We start from the raw sequence: 17,193 nt of genomic DNA, 5'->3' as shown, positions 1-17,193 counted from the left end.
CAGGACCCTGAGATCATGACGTGAGCTGAAATCTGTAGAGTTGGACTCTAAGCTGACTGAGGGCTGCCCCCATTTTCAGCCCTATTATGTGTTCAAGATGGTGAAGGAAGTCTTAAACAGCAAGACCTCACACACCGTTTCTTATTAGTATGATGCCCTTTAATCTTTTCTCATTCTGAGGTTTGAAGAATAGTAGCTTGTTAAAGTGCCCAGATTTGAGAGCTATGTTGGCTTCATTCTGTTCATTTTTTTTTTAAAGATTTTTATTTATTTATTTGAGAGAGATATTACAAGTAGGCAGAGAGGCAGGCGGTCGGGGCAGGAAGCAGGTGGGGCTCAATCCCAGGACCCTGATATCATGACCTGACCCTAAGGCAGAGGCTTAACCCACTGAGCCACCCAGGTGCCCCCATTCTGTTCATTTTTGAGCCGGTTTATTTCACCAGCCTGACCAATATCTATATATTTTTTTTTCTTTTTTTTTTTTTTTGTAAACTGAGAGACTAGCTTTAAAGTGACTTCTTGAGGAGTAAAATATAGAGAGGAGAGCTACCCATGTGCAGGGTATTCTTGGGGAGCTGGGAGAATGTGATTTTTGTCTTTTGATGTTGAGTATATAAAATTATTATCTTCTTGCCAAATATGTTGGGCATTTAAACCCATTATGAGTTCTGGTGTGGCAGTACTGAAGCAAAGCAGAATTGTTTTAAATTTGAATTTGCAGAGCGTTCTAGTTACAAAAACAAGGTTATCTTTGTTGGGTAGGAGGCTCTGTGTGTTGTATCTTGAGGGTCTCTGGAGACTGTGTAGATAGATGTGTAAGGTTTAGCCCAGAACTCATGTTCACATGTATCTCTTTCCTTCTCATAAGTAGGGTCATTCTAGAGCATCTGATAACCAATTTTCATGTATACATATATTCGATAAGTCTGAAATGATGGCATTTAGTTTGTGAAAAGGGGCATGTCCCAGCATTTGGGGAAGGAGCAAACAAAGCAGTGCAGATGAGGTAACTTTGAGAAGGAGACGTTGCCATCAAATTTTGGGGGGGGGTTTGTTTTTTTGTTTTGTTTTTTAAAGATTAATTTATTTGGCAGAGAGAACACAAGCATGGGGAGAGGGAGAAGCAGGCTTCCTGCTGAGCAGGGAGCCCGATGTGAGTCTCCATCCTAGGACCCTGGGATCATGACCTGAGCCGAAGGCAGCCGTTAATGACTATGCCACCCAGGCACCCTTGCCATCAGTTTTTTTTTTTTTTTTTTTTTTTAAGATTTTATTTATTTATTTGACAGAGAGAGATTACAAGTAGGCAGAGAGGCAGGCAGAGAGAGAGAGGAGGAAGCAGGCTCCCTGCTGAGCAGAGAGCCCGATGCGGGACTCGATCCCAGGACCCTGAGATCATGACCTGAGCTGAAGGCAGCGGCTTAACCCACTGAGCCACCCAGGCGCCCCTTGCCATCAGTTTTGATGGTGTTTTGTTGTTTGTTTGTTTTAATAGGGTGCTATTAGACAGTCTTGAGTGCTAGAAACATACCCTAGTAATGGATAATTGGGCAGTGGAGTATGTTTTCTTTGAAGGAACTACAGAAATATATATGCCTAGACGGTATTGTAAATAGATATAGTAAACTTCTTTGAGGTATTTTATATCCCACAAAGGCAAAGGTAAAATGGATATTTTCAGTATTCTTTTATTGTCCTTAATGATTGTGAAAGGATCATGGATGAACCATACCTGTATGAAAAGATGGTGGATAGATTCAGTGAAGCTCTTTTTTGCAGTATGAGGACCTAATTCTGGAATCCTTCAGTTTATTCTTTTATCCAGTAATCTGCTTCTAAGAATTTATCACAAGGTAATTATGGTTGTATACAAATAAGAGCTATAAGGATGCTTAGTATAGCACCCCTTGTAATAGTGAAAAGGGAACAATCTAAATTCTCAGTGGCATTTTGCTGCTATTGAAAACTTGTTTTTTTGTCTAGTTTTGTTTTGCTTTGTTTTTTTAAAAACTTGTTTTTAAAGAATAATGCTACGAGAAAATTCTCAGGATTGACTTTTAGGTTTAAAAAAAAGTGGGATACAAGATTATCCATAGACTTGGAATGAAAGTCCATTAAATTTATATTTCTAGGTTGGCAGAATTCAAGTTGGTTTTTCATTGTTTTCTTTCTGAGGACCTATTTTCTTTGCTTTCCAAATGAACATATATTACTTTTTTAAATCATACTTCTTAATATCACATTCATGTTTAGGGTGAAATATTAGTGTTGTTGTTTTCTTAAAAGATTTTATTTATTCATTTGAGGCAGAGAGACTGCACATAAGTGAGGGCAGACGGTGAGAAAGAAAGACTCCCCGCTGAGCAGGGAGCTGGTCACAGGGCTTGATCCTGGGACCCTGAGATCATGACCTGAGCTAAAGACATATGCTTAACTGACTGAGCCACCCGGTCACCCCCATATTAGTATTTTTTTTTAAAGATTTTATTTATTTACTTGACAGAGATCACAAGTAGGCAGAGAGGCAGGCAGATAAAGAGAGGAGGAAGCAGGCTCCCTGCTGAGCAGAGAGCCTGACTCGGGGCTTGATCCCAGGACCCTGGGATCATGACCTGAGCCGAAGGCAGAGGCTTTAACCCACTGAGCCACCCAGGCGCCCCCATTATTAGTATTTTTTAAAGATTTTATTCATTTTAGAGAGATAACGAGTAAACAAGATAGTGACTGAGCACGAGTGGAGGGGAGTAGCAAAGGGAGAAGCAGACTCCCCACTGAGCAGGGAGCCTGATGCAGGACTCGATCCTAGGACCCTGAGATCATAAGGCAGGTACTTAACTGACTGAGCCACCCAGACACCCCATATTAGTGTTTTTATACTGTTTATTTTATTTTATTTTTATTACTTTTTTAAGATTTTATTTATTTATTGGACAGAGAAAGAGATCACAAGTAGGCCGAGAGGCAGGCAGAGAGAGAGAGAGGAGGAAGCAGGCTCCCTGCTGAGCAGAGAGCCCGATGCGGGGCTCGATCCCAGCACCCTGGGATCATGACCTGAGCCGAAGGCAGAGGCTTAACGCACTGAGCCACCCAGGCACCCCTATACTATTTATTTTAAAACCAAATTAGAGGAGATGTATTAATATTGGGCTCTTAGATCCCAGCTGCTTATATTTTTTTAAAAGAAGTATAAATTAAAGTATATACATATTTAAAATACATAATTAATATACAATGAGAACTATATAACATTAAACATGTTATATATAAATATTTTAAAGAATTTATGAGAGCAAATGTAAGCATGCGGTGTGCATGGAGGACAGAGAGGGAGAGAAGGAGAATCTGAAGCAGATTCCTCACTAAGTACAGAGTCCAGCTTGGGGCTTGATCCCATGATCAGGAGATCGTGACTTAAGCTGAAACCAGGAGTCAGATGGTTAACCAACTGAGCCACCCAGGTGCCCCACATATAAATATTTTAATAGCCTATATCAGAGGTCAGCAGACTTTCTCTGTAAAGGACCTTTAGGTTTTTGTTGGCTATATACAGTCTTTCTCAGGTTTTCCTTTGCCTCTTCCTTTATCTGCTCCTTCTCTCTCTTTTTTCTTTTCTTTTTTTAATTAAAAATTTTTTTTATTTAAGTAATCTCTGCACCCAATATGGGGCTCAAACTCAGGACTCGGAGATCAAGAGTCACATGCTCTTCACCTGAGCCAGCCGGGTGGTGTTCCTTTTCTTTTTATGTTTTTTGGGTTTTTTTTTTAGAGATTTCATTTATTTATTTAACAGAGAGAGGGAGAGAGCACAAGCAGGGGGAGCAGCAGAGGGAGAGGGAGAAGCAGGCTCCCTGTCAAGTAGGGAGCCTAATGCACAGCTTGATCCCAAGACCCTGGGATCACAACCTGAGCTGAAGGCAGACACTTAACCATCTGAGCCACCCAGGCACCCCAGTTTTTTGTTTTGTTTTGTTTTGTGTTTTAAGATTTTTATTTATTTATTTGAGAGAGCACACGTAGGGTAGGGGCCAAGGGAGAGGGAGAAGCAGACTCCCCGCTGATCAGGGTGCATGATGCTGGGCTCAATTCCAGGACCCTGAGATCATGACCTGAGCAGAAAGCAGACACTTAACTTATTGAGCCACCCAGGAACCTCTCTTCTTTTTCACTCTTAAAACCTTTTAAAAACATAAAAACCATTCTTAGCTCACAGGCCATCAAACATAAGTCGCTGGACCACATTTGGCCTGATGATTCTAGTTTACTGAGAAATGGTATATATTACCACATATTTATTTATTTATTTTAAGATTTTATTTATTTATTTGGCAGAGAGAGAGATCACAAGTAGGCAGAGCAGCAGGCAGAGGGAGTGGGGTAAGCAGGCACCCCGCTGAGCAGAGAGCCCGATGCGGGGCTTGATCTCAGAACCCCAAGATCATGGCCTTAGCCAAAGGCAGAGACTTAACCCACTGAGCCACCCAGGCACCCCCATATTACTTTTTATATTAAGTATTTAAGTTTAGAAATATAATTGTATTATGTAGCATATAAAGAGAATTTTATGTATTTTTAAGGTAAAATCAGTGAATTTGGAAAGAACTTTTAAAAAAAGAGTCCTTATATATGTATCTTTCATTTGACAGAGATCTGAGGATACCTAAAGACCTTTATGAAGAATTCCCTCTAAGTATTTTAATATTAAACTTTAGGTCAGAAGATGAAAATTTTAAATCATAGAGTCTTGCTTGAGGGCACAGACAGGACAAGAGCTAAGGTACATTCCTTTGCCCCTGATTAAAGAGAAGTTTGGCAAGTTTCAACAGAAGAGTTACTTAAACTATATGTTTGGAACACTTGAACCGCACTTACACATTTTCAAGTAATATGCATCAGTTAGTTACAAGATTTTTGAACTGTTGTAGTATGTTTTAGCTTGTGTCACTCAGTGATATAGGGTAAAACTTGATTTTTTTCTTTCTAATTATGAAAGTAATACATGCATGTCAGGTTGTGTTTGGCTGCAAGTAAAACTTGAATAATTTGGGAAATATGAACATTTACTTTCTTTTCAAGAAATCTATCAGTATGGAGGTTTTAGGTGTAATTTATTCAGAAACTCAGGCACACAACTTCTTTTTGTATTTCTCTTCTAGTATCCTAGTGTGTTGGCTTTTTTTCTTAGGCCTTTTCTTCATGGTGTGACACCAGGATGTCTACAGCAACCACAAAATTCATGGCCTCTAAAAAGGATGTCCAAAGGCAGAAAAGAATAGTACCTTTCTTATGACATTCTTCAAAATCATGAGATAACCTTCTAAAAAAATATCCCTGCCTCAACCCTCACCCTCCATGCCCACCTGACTCCTGACATGCACCACTCTCTGAGCACTCGTGCCCTCATGTATCTTAGCCAGAATTGTCACTTACCCATTTGTAAGCTAATCCCTGTTGAGGAAACCGTTACCATGATTGATTGAATTAAATCAGTTATGGTTCCATATGACAGTTGGTCAGTGGTAAAAATCAGGATCAGTTAGAATGGAAAGAGGTTAGGTAGTTGGTTTAGACAACTAAGTCAATGTCTTTTTTTTTTTTCCTACAGTTTTATTTAGATTTGTTAACATACAGTGTAATATTAGTTTCTGGTGTACAATATGGTGATTCAGCACTTCCATACATTACCCAGTGCTCATAAAGACAGTTGCACTCGTTTATCCCCATCACCTACTTCACCCATCCACCCACCTCCCATCTGATAACCACCAAGTTTGTTCTCTACAGTTAATGAGTCTATCTCTTGGTTTACCTCTTGCTCTCTTTTTTTTTTTTCCTTTGCTCATTTGTTTTGTTTCTTCAGTTCCACATATGAGGGAAGTCATACGGTATTTGTCTTCATCTGACTTACTTTGCTCAGCACAATACTCTCTAGTTTTACCCATGTCATTGCAAATGGCAAGATTTCATTTTTTTTTATTTTTTAAATTTATTTTATTTTTATTTATTTATTTTTTATTAACATATAATGTATTATTAGCCCCAGCAGTACAGGTCTGTGAATCACCGGGGATTTCATTCTTTTTTATAACTGAGTAATACTTCATTGTCTGTGTGTCTATGTGTATATACAGCTCATCTTTATACATTCATCGGTCGGTGGACATTTGGACTATTTCTATAATTTGGCTGTTATTAAATAATGCTGCTGTATCAAAGTACTTGTATCCCTTTGAATTAGTGTCTTTGTAGTCTTTGAGTAAGTATCCAGAGTTACAGTTGCTGGATTGTAGGATAGTTGTATTTTTGCGGTGCAGAAGTATAGTTATATTTTTAACTTTGTGAGGAACCTCCATATTCTTTTCCACAGTGACTGTCCCTAGCTCACATTTTCACCAGCAGTGCAAGAGGCTTCCTCTTTTACCACATTTTTGTCAACACCTGTTGTTTCTTGTGTTATTGATTTAAGCCATTCTGACAGGTGTGTCTCACTGTAATTTTTATTTGCATTTCCCTGATGATAAGTGATGGTGAGCACCGTTTATGTGTCTATTGACCATCTGGATATCTTCTTTGGAGAAATGTCTGTTTATGTCTTTTGGCCGTCTTTTAATTGGATTATTTGGTTTGGGGAGGTGTTGAATTTTATAAGTTCTTTATGTATGTTGGATACTAATCCTTTATCAGATACATCATTTGCAAGTATCTTCTCCCATTCTCTCATAGGTTGCCTTTCAGTTTTGTTGATTGTTTCTGTCATTGTGCAGAGGCTTTTTATTTTGATGTAGCTCCAGTAGGGTTTTTTTTACTATTATTTCCCTTCCCTCTGGAGACCTATCTAGAAAAACATTGCTACAGCTGATAACAGAGAAATTACTGCCTCGGTTTTCTTCTAGGATTTTTATCGTTTCAGGACTCAAATTTAGATTTTTAATCCATTTTGACTTTATTTTTATGTTTGGTGAAAGAGAATGGTTGAGTGAAGAAAACTTGGAAACCATTCAGTTACAGAAAGAAGAAAACACCTAAGTACCTTACATTTTTTTGATAGGAATGTTTTAGTTTTCTTAAAAGTTACGTGTACATCATTTGAAGAGTCAGGTGAACTGAATAGCTACCGAGTTGTTAAACATTCTCCGATTGTATTCTCGTTTTCTGTTCTTTAAGGATGTCTACTTTTAAATCTTTCAGCTGATTTTCTGGGTATTTTTTCATTTTTAAATAATTGATTTTACTGCAAACTTCTTGATTTTTTAAATTGTAAGCATTTTATATTGACCTTAATCCTTTGCTTTTCAGCTCCCCAGTTTTTTGGCTGTGTTGTATTCTGTCCTATTTTCTCCTTTCTTAGGGATTTATGCCTTTAAAAAAAAAAAATCACTTTAGTATCATTGCATACTATGGATGCAATGCAGTCTTCTCTTTTGTAACCAGAGAGCATTTTGAGTCTTAAGAAAGTAAGAGGTCTGAGTTTCTGTACCCCCCAAAATATTTATGTAATTCATTCAAATTTTTGTGTTCTTACTAGCAAGAACTTCTAATTTGCCTGCTCCTTCATTCCTGGAACTTCATATAAAACAATGGAATACTTCTGTTGTAATTACTGTAGACTTCTCACATACAGTTAGCTTTTCCCTGTAGCCTCTCTAGATAGGGTTTTTACTTCCCTTCTTCCAAGAAGAAGGAAATATTTGAGAGTGTTAGTGTATGAAACTGATACCTTATCATTTGACAAGTAATACGCTTTTGCGTTTACCAGAATAAAAGTTACTCTTTCTCTGCATTTAACATTCAGAGAAACTTTTCTGAATAGCACTTCAGTTATTGCCCTTCCTCAGACTGTGTAAAAACACTTTTAGTAATTTTGATCTTTTGTGAACCTACTGATAACTTACTGTCATTTGATAGCTAGTGTGTTTTCTGTTTTTTTTTCCACTGTTACAAGCGATGTTAATATACATCTTACTGGATTTGGTGATTTAGAGTAGAATAATTTGTTATGCAGGACAGTCCTACACATGTCAACACCTTTAGCACTGCTGTTAAATGCCAGGAAGTGGTCTTCAGTCTGTGTGACACCCACAGTAATGTTACTATCTCTGGTGAAGACCCTTTTTTGACATTATTTTGTAGGAGTGATGACTAGATCCAAGGCATGCATATTTAAAATTTGGGGACAGCTTGCCAAATAACCCTGCAGGAATAATGCTGTACTAATTCATACTTGTGGTGACATTGGATAAGAGTACCTATTTGCTTATATCCTCAATAGCACTTGAGTTTTGTGTTTTCATATTTGCTAGTCAGGTAATTGATGAATAATGACTGACAGAACTGGCATCAGTTTCTGATCTGGGAAAATGGTGGGGCTAGATGAATTTCTCTCTGAGTGTCTTCTGCCTCTAAGGTTCCAAGTACCCCTGAGTTATCACATACAACTTTTCATTGATGGCATATAATCAATTTTCTCATGTTCATGTATATATTGGTGTGTATATGTATATATTGAATTACCTTATTATATGTATATTTTTAAAGATTTTATTTATTTGACAGAGAGATCACAAGTAGGCAGAGAGGCAGGCAGAGAGAGAGAGAAAGAGGGGGAGAGGGAAGCAGGCTCCCCGCTGAGCAAAGAGCCTGATGTGGGACTCGATCCCAGGACCCCGAGATCATGACCTGAGCCAAAGGCAGCGGCTTAACCCACTGAGCCACCCAGGCACCCGTGAATTACCTTATTATATTTTGAGGGGCAGCACACATGTACAAAGTGTAAAAGAAATAAAAATGTATGCAGTGAAAAATAAGGTTTCCTTCTATACCCATTCAGTTTCACTCCCCAGAGGCATTTATTGTTTTCTGTTTCTTATATACTCAAAAATACTCTTTCTGTGTATATGTATTATTTTGTCTCTCTTTAACCCAAATGGTGGTATGTTACACAGTACTCTCTTGCATGTGCATTTCTCATTTATTATGTATTAGCTTGTTAATAGAGATGATGCTATACTAGTACACGTGGTGTTTCTCTGTTTTTTTTAGTGGCTTCTTGGTATTTCATTGCATCGATGTACCACATTGGATTTCAACAATGTCTGTAGTGATGGACAGCTAACTTTTGCCTACTATTTCATTATTTCAAGCCATATTATAAATATGTGTGTAAGATAATACATATGTGGGTATAGAAAAATTATGTATTTTTAAGAGATATGTGACATTTTAGAGGCCATTTTTAAAGATGTTAAAGTACTTTTTTTTTTTTTTTAAGATTTTATTTATTTATTTGACACACAGAGATCACAAGTAGGCAGAGAGGCGGGCAGAGAGAGGAGGAAGCAGTCTCCCTTCTGAGCAGAGAGCCCAATGCGGGGCTTGATCCCAGGACTCTGAGATCATGACCTGAGCGGAAGGCAGAGGCCCAACCCACTGAGCCACGCAGGCGCCCCGTTAAAATACTTTTCAACAAAAAAATGAGGGCATGCAAATAGTTAAAAATACGGTTAATCAGAAGTAAAAATCTCCCCTCTTTTCTTGATCTCTGCCTACTCTTAAAAGGTAGTCTGTACTCTTAGACATCTTTACAGAAAAATGTTACTAATATAAGAATATATACACAAAGTCTCTCACTTAAATTTTATCAGAGTGGGCTTATATTATATAGAGCTACATTTCAGGCCTTTTTCAACATAAATATCTTAGCTGTTTGGTGTTTTCTTAAAATTATAAGGATAATACTCGACTTAAAATACGTCCTGAAACAAACTATACCAAGTAGAAATGTATATAGTTCAGAGATTTATCAGAAGGTAAACTTGTGTATACCTAACCCTCAGGTCAAGAAAAAGAATATTCCCAGTCGCCTTCCAGTCATTGTTTTCTCTCCTCCTCAATAAAATGACCATTATCCTCACTTTATCATAATCACCTTCTTGCTTTTGTTACACAGTTGATCCTCATTATTCATGGATTTCGTATTAGCACATTAACCTACCTAGCAATATTATTTGTAAGATCAAAAATCAATATTCAAGGTGCTTTTGTGGTCAGTTCAGACTTTGACGGAGCTGTGAAAAATTTGAGTTACCTGATGCCCATGTTCCCAGCTCAGGTCAGTTAAGGTGATGCTCTGCCCTTCTTGTTTCAGCTTTCATACTATAAACAGCTGTTCTTTTTGCAGTGTTTTTAGTACCACATTTTCCTCATTTTTGTGCTTTTCACTGGTCGTTTCATTATTTGAAATGCCCCCCACTCCCAAATACAGTTCTCAGGTGCTTTGTTAAAAGTTCAAGAAGGCTGTGATGTGCCTTATGGTGAAGACCCATGTATTATGTAAGCTTTGTTCAGGCATGAGTGCGTTTAGCCATGAGTTCAGTGTCAGTGAATCAACAGTATATTTTAAATATGGTGTCTAAATATAAAACAATTGATTAGTTGATGTTTTGACCAGAGGCTCATAGGAACCTAACCCTCTCTCGGCCCTAGAAGCAGTGATTGAGTATTTGCTAATTCTTTGCTTGCAGTGAACTTCATATGACTTAGTGTGAATAATGAGAACCAGCTGTAGTTTTATTTAGTTCCTAAATAATCTTTAGTCCTAAAGATTATAATATTACTCTATTTTTACATTTGTATGAATGGAACCACACAGTCTATATTCTTTCGTGTCTGCTCTTTTCCCTTAACATTATGTTTGTAAGATTCATTAATGTTGTCACATGTAACAATAGTTTCCATTTTTATTGCTGTATAATTTTCAGTTGTATAACTATAACATAGTTTATTCTTCAGTTCTCCTGTGGATAGGTATGTGGGTTATTTTCACTTTATTCTTATGAACACTGTTGATAGGATTCTTCTAGATCATTCGGTGTATATGTGTACAAATTTATGTTGGATATACAGGGTAATGTTGAGTGAACTACATCAGTTTCATTATGTAGATTCCTGCCAGTAGTGTGTGAAAATTCTTGACTTGGTATTATTAAAATACATCTTTATTCTAATCGCTAATCTTGTTTATTGTTGTAAGTTAGATTGTGGGAGTTATATATTCTTAATTACTGACTGCCTACAAATTAAACTTCTAATTCTTCCTTCAGTAGTTTATACGCAGTACACTTAATGCTCTAAAATTCCTCTTGAAGGACAGAACTGCTACCCTGTTCAGAGGGCAACCCAGTAAATACAGGTTAAAGAAGTCTTTCTCACTTTCTGAGGTTATAGAAGTAATACATCTTTTTAAAAATTTTTTAAATAACAAAGTCTAAGGATCTAATATATAACATGGTGACTGGTTGGCCACACTGTATTGTATAATTGAAATTTGCTAAGAGAGTAGTAGAACCTAAATATTCTCATCAGAAAAAAGGTAAATATGTGAGGTGATGAACGTGTTGTTAATGAACTACATAGGGAGACTCTTCACTCTTTATATGTATATCAGATCATCATGTTTTACACTTACATATATCCTTTGGTTGTGTTTTACCTCAGTAATCCTGGAAAGAATTCAGATAATACCGAAGTGAACAAAATAGTGAAAAAGTCTCTAATTGGGCTGTGTGTGTTAAATGATTAAGGGCAAAAGATGTCTACTACATGCATTACGAGATTTTTTTCTCCAAGTTTATTGAAATATAATTGATGTGAAACACTGTATTAGTTTAAGATATACAACATAATGGTTTGATATATGTACATATAGTGAAATGATTACTATGAAATAAGTGTAGTTCACATCTGTCACCTCACATAGTCAGAATTCTTTTTCCTTGTGATGAGATCTCCTCTCAGCATCCATCTGTGTTTTTTTTTTTATAAGATGGCAAATGTATATTTGGATGAGGCCATTTCAATACATCATTTTAGTATGTCCCATAAGTTAAAATGTTTGGTACCAGGTTATAAACGTGCAGCCCCTACAGGGATAATAGAATTTTCCCTAAGATCACAGGCTGACTTCTGTGCAGACAGTAATGGGTTGTGGATCTGGCTTAATATATACAATATATAACTTTTTTTAAAATTTTTTAGAAAATTTTTAAGATTTTATTTTTTTATTTGACAGAGAGAATAAGCATAAGCAGGGGGAAAAGCAGAGGGAGTGAGAGAAGCAGACTCCCTGCTGAGCAGGGAGCCCACCATGGGGCTTGATCCCAGGACCCCAGAGTCATGACCTGAGCTAAAGGCAGATGCTTAACTGACCTAGCCACCTATGCACCACCACCCCCCACCTTTTTAAGATTTTATTTACTTATTTGACAGAGAGAGAACATAACACTTTTAACATGCAGTGATCTGAGTGTTCTGTGGAAACATTTGGCAAATGGTTAATGACATTTATCAGCATTTTTTCTAGGAAAAACTAGAGTGAACCCCTATTTTTAAAAGAACCATTTCTATTACATTTTTCAAGATTAAACCCAGAATTGGGGATATTCTGCAATGTGGCATCATTGAAAGAAAAGCTATAGGAATGACTGAGCTTTCACTTTAATGATACTTTAGGTCCCTATTCTTTTTATCTCTGTTGCTTTTTCTTTAAAATTTTTGCTTTCTCTTTATGAAGTTTCTTGAGGAGGAAGAAATTGTTTGGGTGGTAGTCCTAAGAAATACATTTGAAGCTGAGCAGTTTTACCTTGAGTTAGGAAAGTAGGTGTTTTTAATTAACATTTGTTAAATGTATAGAATGGCTGGTACTTGCCATTGTTGTATGGCATTTCAGAGGAGGAAGTGGGAATAGTTTTATCAACTACAGGTGGAGTAGTTGACCTCAGTAGGCATTTTAAAAATTATACTTTTAAGTTTTCAGTCTAACTATGTAGATTATCAAAGCAAAAGACTAGCAATTGTTTTAAGATAGTATTTGTTGAGGGGCGCCTGGGTGGCTCAGTGGTTTAAATCCTCTGCCTTCAGCTTGGGTCATGGTCCCAGGGTCCTGGGATCAAGCCCCACATCCAGCTCTCTGCTCAGCTGGGAGCCTGCTTCCTCCTCTCTCTCTCTCTCTCTCTCTCTCTCTCTCTCTCTGCCTGCCTCTCTGCATACTTGTGATCTCTGTCTGTCAAATAAATAAATAAAATCTTTTTAAAAAAAGATAGTATTTATTGAAACAAAATCATGGGAAAGAAAGGGAAAAATAAAACGACAAAATCAGAGGGAGACAAACTATAGGAGACTCTTGATCATAGGAAACAAACAGGGTTGCTGGAGGGGAGGGGGTAGGGCGTTGGGGTAACTGGGTGATGGACATTAAGGAGGGTATGTGGTATAATGAGCACTGGGTATTATGTAAGACTGATGAATCACTGACCTCTGTCTCTGAAACCAATAATAAATTATGTTAATTAATTGAATTTAAATTTTAAAAAGCATGAGATTAACCAAGTATGTCATTTGCATAGCTGTATACTTTGCTACACACTTTAATAATTTGTATGTTAGGGCGTATATTAATTTGTTTTTTTGTTTAATGCCTTTTAATATTTGTAATTGTGCCAACCGTGATTTTTGTGCATTTGGATAGAACACTCAAATTCTTTTTACATTATTTTTATGGACTCCTTAGAGCAATCCTGAAACAGAAAAAAAGTGAAAAAAAGCTGAGATTCTTTGATATTAAGCAATATTAATGCTTTAATTAATTAAAGCCTTATGGAGCCTTATGGAGGCTCATTTATGTTCAGTTACTTGCCAATTCATGGTAGAGCTGGATCAAGACTTTAATCCCAGCATCTTGCTCAATAATCTTTCTTTAAATCTTTTTTTTAAAATATTTTATTTATTTATTTCTGAGAGAGAGCACGAGTAGGGGAGAGGGACAGAGGGAGACACAGACTCCCCGCTGAGCAGGGAGCCCAGTGCAGGACTCAGTCCAAGAACCCTGGGAATATGACCTAAGCTGAAGGCAGACGCTTAACTGACTGAGTCACCCAGGTGCCGTTGTTCAATACTGATGTCAGTAAAATCATGAGCAGAAGAAAAAAAGTATTTGTTGTTTTCATTATGACTTTTGTAAGTGGAGTGACAGTATCATCTAAACCAAGACAAATTCTAAAGTTAACATGACATAAATACAAGTCATAGACTATCTGGGCAAAATAGTACGTGTGGTTCTTTAATTAAAAGGGACTTCAGGGTTACTGGAGGGGAGGTGGGTGGAGGGATTGAGTAACTAGATATTGGGCATTATGGAAGGCACGTGATGTGATGAACACTGGGTGTTACATGCAACAGATGAATAACTGAACTCTGCTTCTGAAACTAATGATAGACTATATGTTCACTAATTGAATTTAAATAAGTTTAGAAAGAGGAGAAGGGATTTTACTTTTTCTTGCTCTTACTAGACAGATAGATCCACTTTAATTTTCCTCCCCAATCATTACACTTTTTAAATAGCATACAATTTGAATACAAACTTACGTGTTTTTCCTAAAATCTATTTTAGCCTGCAAACCAAGGGTCAAAATTCAAAGACCGTCGGCTACAAATATCATGGCACAAGGCCAAGGTGCCTTCTGTATCCACTGAGACCGAGGAAGAAGAAGTCAAGGAGGAGGTAAATTTAACTATTGAAAATAAACAGTCAATTAGATTGTTTCTCAATTAGCATTTTTCTTGACATTAAAGTAAGCAAAATAAATCTTAAAATAAATCTTGTTCTTTTATGCACGCTGTAACTTAAGACTAGTCTACAAGTTTACTAAAGAGCCAGAACAGTTGCAGATATAAAAAGTTCTTTGCGGGAGATATTTTCTGGCATAGGAGAGACTGCTGTTTGGGTTTTTTTTCCTTTTTTCTTTTTTCTTTGTGTTTATTTGGCTTTATGCTCTAGAAATTTTTATTCTGTTAAGTGAGGACATGGATTACATGAACAAATTTAATTTTAGCTCGTTGTTTAGCTTTTTGCTTATTCATGTTCCATAAGTAATAGATTTGAGTTTCCTACTTTCCTTCTATGTGCAGTTGATTAAAATGAGAGTAAGGAAGTGGGAATAAAAGGGAAGAAATACAAAAACCAAGGACTTAACATAGTACAACTGTTAAATATAATGAAACTCTTAAAATACATGAAAAGTAATTTTGCTTTTTTACTCCCTGTTTCTAATTTCTTTGTTAAAATGGACACTTAGCCAATGTTTCAAGTTATTTGATTTGTTGTAATTTTGGTTTTAAAAGATGTTAACATTCATGATTGATCAAGAGTCCTCTGGGTAATTTTAAAAAACAAAAGCAGAAACATTTCCCATGTTAAATAAGAAGAAAAGGAAAGAAAAATCTTGGTGTTTGGGGAATGTTTGTAGATAATTCTACCACATGTTAGATTCCAGATTTTTATATAAGGTTGAGAATGTTGGTGTCATGAGGAAGTTAGTAAGTTCTCCATCACAGATAACTGGATATTAAAGGAAAGGTTTAGGAGCTTGGTCATTTATTTTCCTTCTTTTTAAGTTAATGGAATAAAATTAATTTAAATTTATTTAATTTCATTAAGTTAATTTTATTAAAACCATTTCATAGGTATTTTTCCTACTAAACATTCATGTATTATTTTCCTGATGATATTAGAATGGAAATCTCTTGAAACTAGCAAAATTAACAAGGGAGAGAATATGTATATGTTAACTGTTTGAGGTGTCTTTGCCCTGAAGGATACTCTCTGACTGCATCACTTGTAACTCCAGCCTGGGTTTTGTATACTAGTCTTTTTGTCCTTTGGCCTAAAAACTTAACTTGCTTTTACTACTAAGCAGATTTTACCCTCTCTTTCTTCAGGAAACAGAGACCTCAGATTTGTTTTTGCATGATGATGATGATGAAGATGAAGATGAATATGAGTCTCGTTCATGGCGAAGATGAAATCTGATGCGAGCTGTATAATTTTTAGGAATATTGTTTAGAAGAACAACTTTTTAAAATTATTTAAAGAAGTCAATGAGCCAAAAATTTTTTTTATTTTTCTTTTCCACACAGTAGGTTTAAGGACAGCAAGTTTGCTATTTAAACACATCTCATAACTGTTCATGATATTAAAGCACCAAAGGCCTAGTGACTTTTACACAGTTGTGAAGATCCACAGGAATGATACGGATAATCTCTAGAGCCTTATTTTCCACACCACCTGTTTTGTTGCTATTGGTGTTGGATTATGATGTAAATGACAGGGTGTTCAGAAATTTTATTTTGGATTATAATCTGCTGATAAAATTTCATTAAATGTCAAAATCGCCTGGAATCTCTTAACTCTCAGCTATTATGGATGGGTCGTCAGACAGGAGATATTTGTAATTAAAATACCCTTTTGCTTTCAAGAGTTGTCTTGGAAGAAGAAAAGTAAATTTATTTTAATTTTTTTACTGTGGAGGAGCCCAGTTTGTATTCAATCTAAATTTTCGAGGGGGGGTGTTTATGTGCAGTACAAGTACTATTTTAGTGTAAATCATAACAGACTCTGTATTAAATGCTGTAAGGCAGTGGTAGCTAGCTCCATGGTATTTCCATTCTGTCATCATATTAACTGTCCTGGATTTATGCTACTGATCCTTAGTTTGCTTTGGAATTAGTGAATATTGGTTCAGTTGGTCCTGTTTAAAAATACTCTCAGAATGTAAAAGGCTTTCACCTCTTGCCCCTTTCTTGTCCCCATTTTCTTTCTCCTGCCTTTATATTAATAGCCCTGACTTACCCACTATTGAGATAAGTGATTCTTCTGGGCCACCCAAAGTCAGTCCCAAATAAAAAGTTTAAACCAGCACCTTGATAAATAAGTGATGTTTTGATGAGAATAATGGAAGGTTTGCGGGGGTGGGGGGAAGAGAGTCACCAGCTTTTCTTTTTTCTTTTTTGAAGCTTCAGTTTAGTTAATAGTTACACAAAAGGGTTAAAAAGTGTCTGAAATTCTTCACCTAAATTTAAACCATGATGATGAGGTGACTGGGGATAGGGTGGGGGTGGAGTGGGATAGGGGGATGGGGATGCTAGTAATAAATGGGAGTCATAACTTGACTTTGATCAGATGACTTTATATTTTCATAATTTTGTAGCTTGTTGCTATCCATGAACATATGCATCCTTCATTAGACAGTTTCCTTCACTGTGTGCATTTTTACTGTACACTGTATAGAGTAGAGTATCTGTTAAGTAAAATATATATGTAAATTTATGTCCTTGTGTTCTGAATGTTAGATGGAAAGC

The 17,193-nt window shown here is 36.5% G+C and overlaps 1 protein-coding gene across 5 annotated transcripts in view; it reads left to right on the top strand.

The window, feature by feature from the left end:
* The window catches only part of RBM27 (RNA binding motif protein 27), a 79,296-nt gene extending 62,530 nt beyond the window's left edge, over nt 1-16,766 (top strand). For all 5 annotated transcript variants that reach the window (XM_044225079.1, XM_044225055.1, XM_044225073.1 and 2 more), the window contains 2 exons: nt 14,447-14,557; nt 15,775-16,766. In XM_044225079.1, the coding sequence (XP_044081014.1) occupies nt 14,447-14,557; nt 15,775-15,858 (195 nt within the window). In that variant the 3' untranslated portion in view covers nt 15,859-16,766. The remainder of the gene's footprint in view (nt 1-14,446; nt 14,558-15,774) is intronic.
* Nucleotides 16,767-17,193: the final 427 nt, after the last annotated feature.

The sequence above is a fragment of the Neovison vison genome, chromosome 1, assembly GCF_020171115.1.
Source record: "Neovison vison isolate M4711 chromosome 1, ASM_NN_V1, whole genome shotgun sequence".
Lineage (NCBI taxonomy): Eukaryota > Metazoa > Chordata > Mammalia > Carnivora > Mustelidae > Neogale > Neogale vison.
This window is presented reverse-complemented; position numbering and strand designations above follow the sequence as displayed.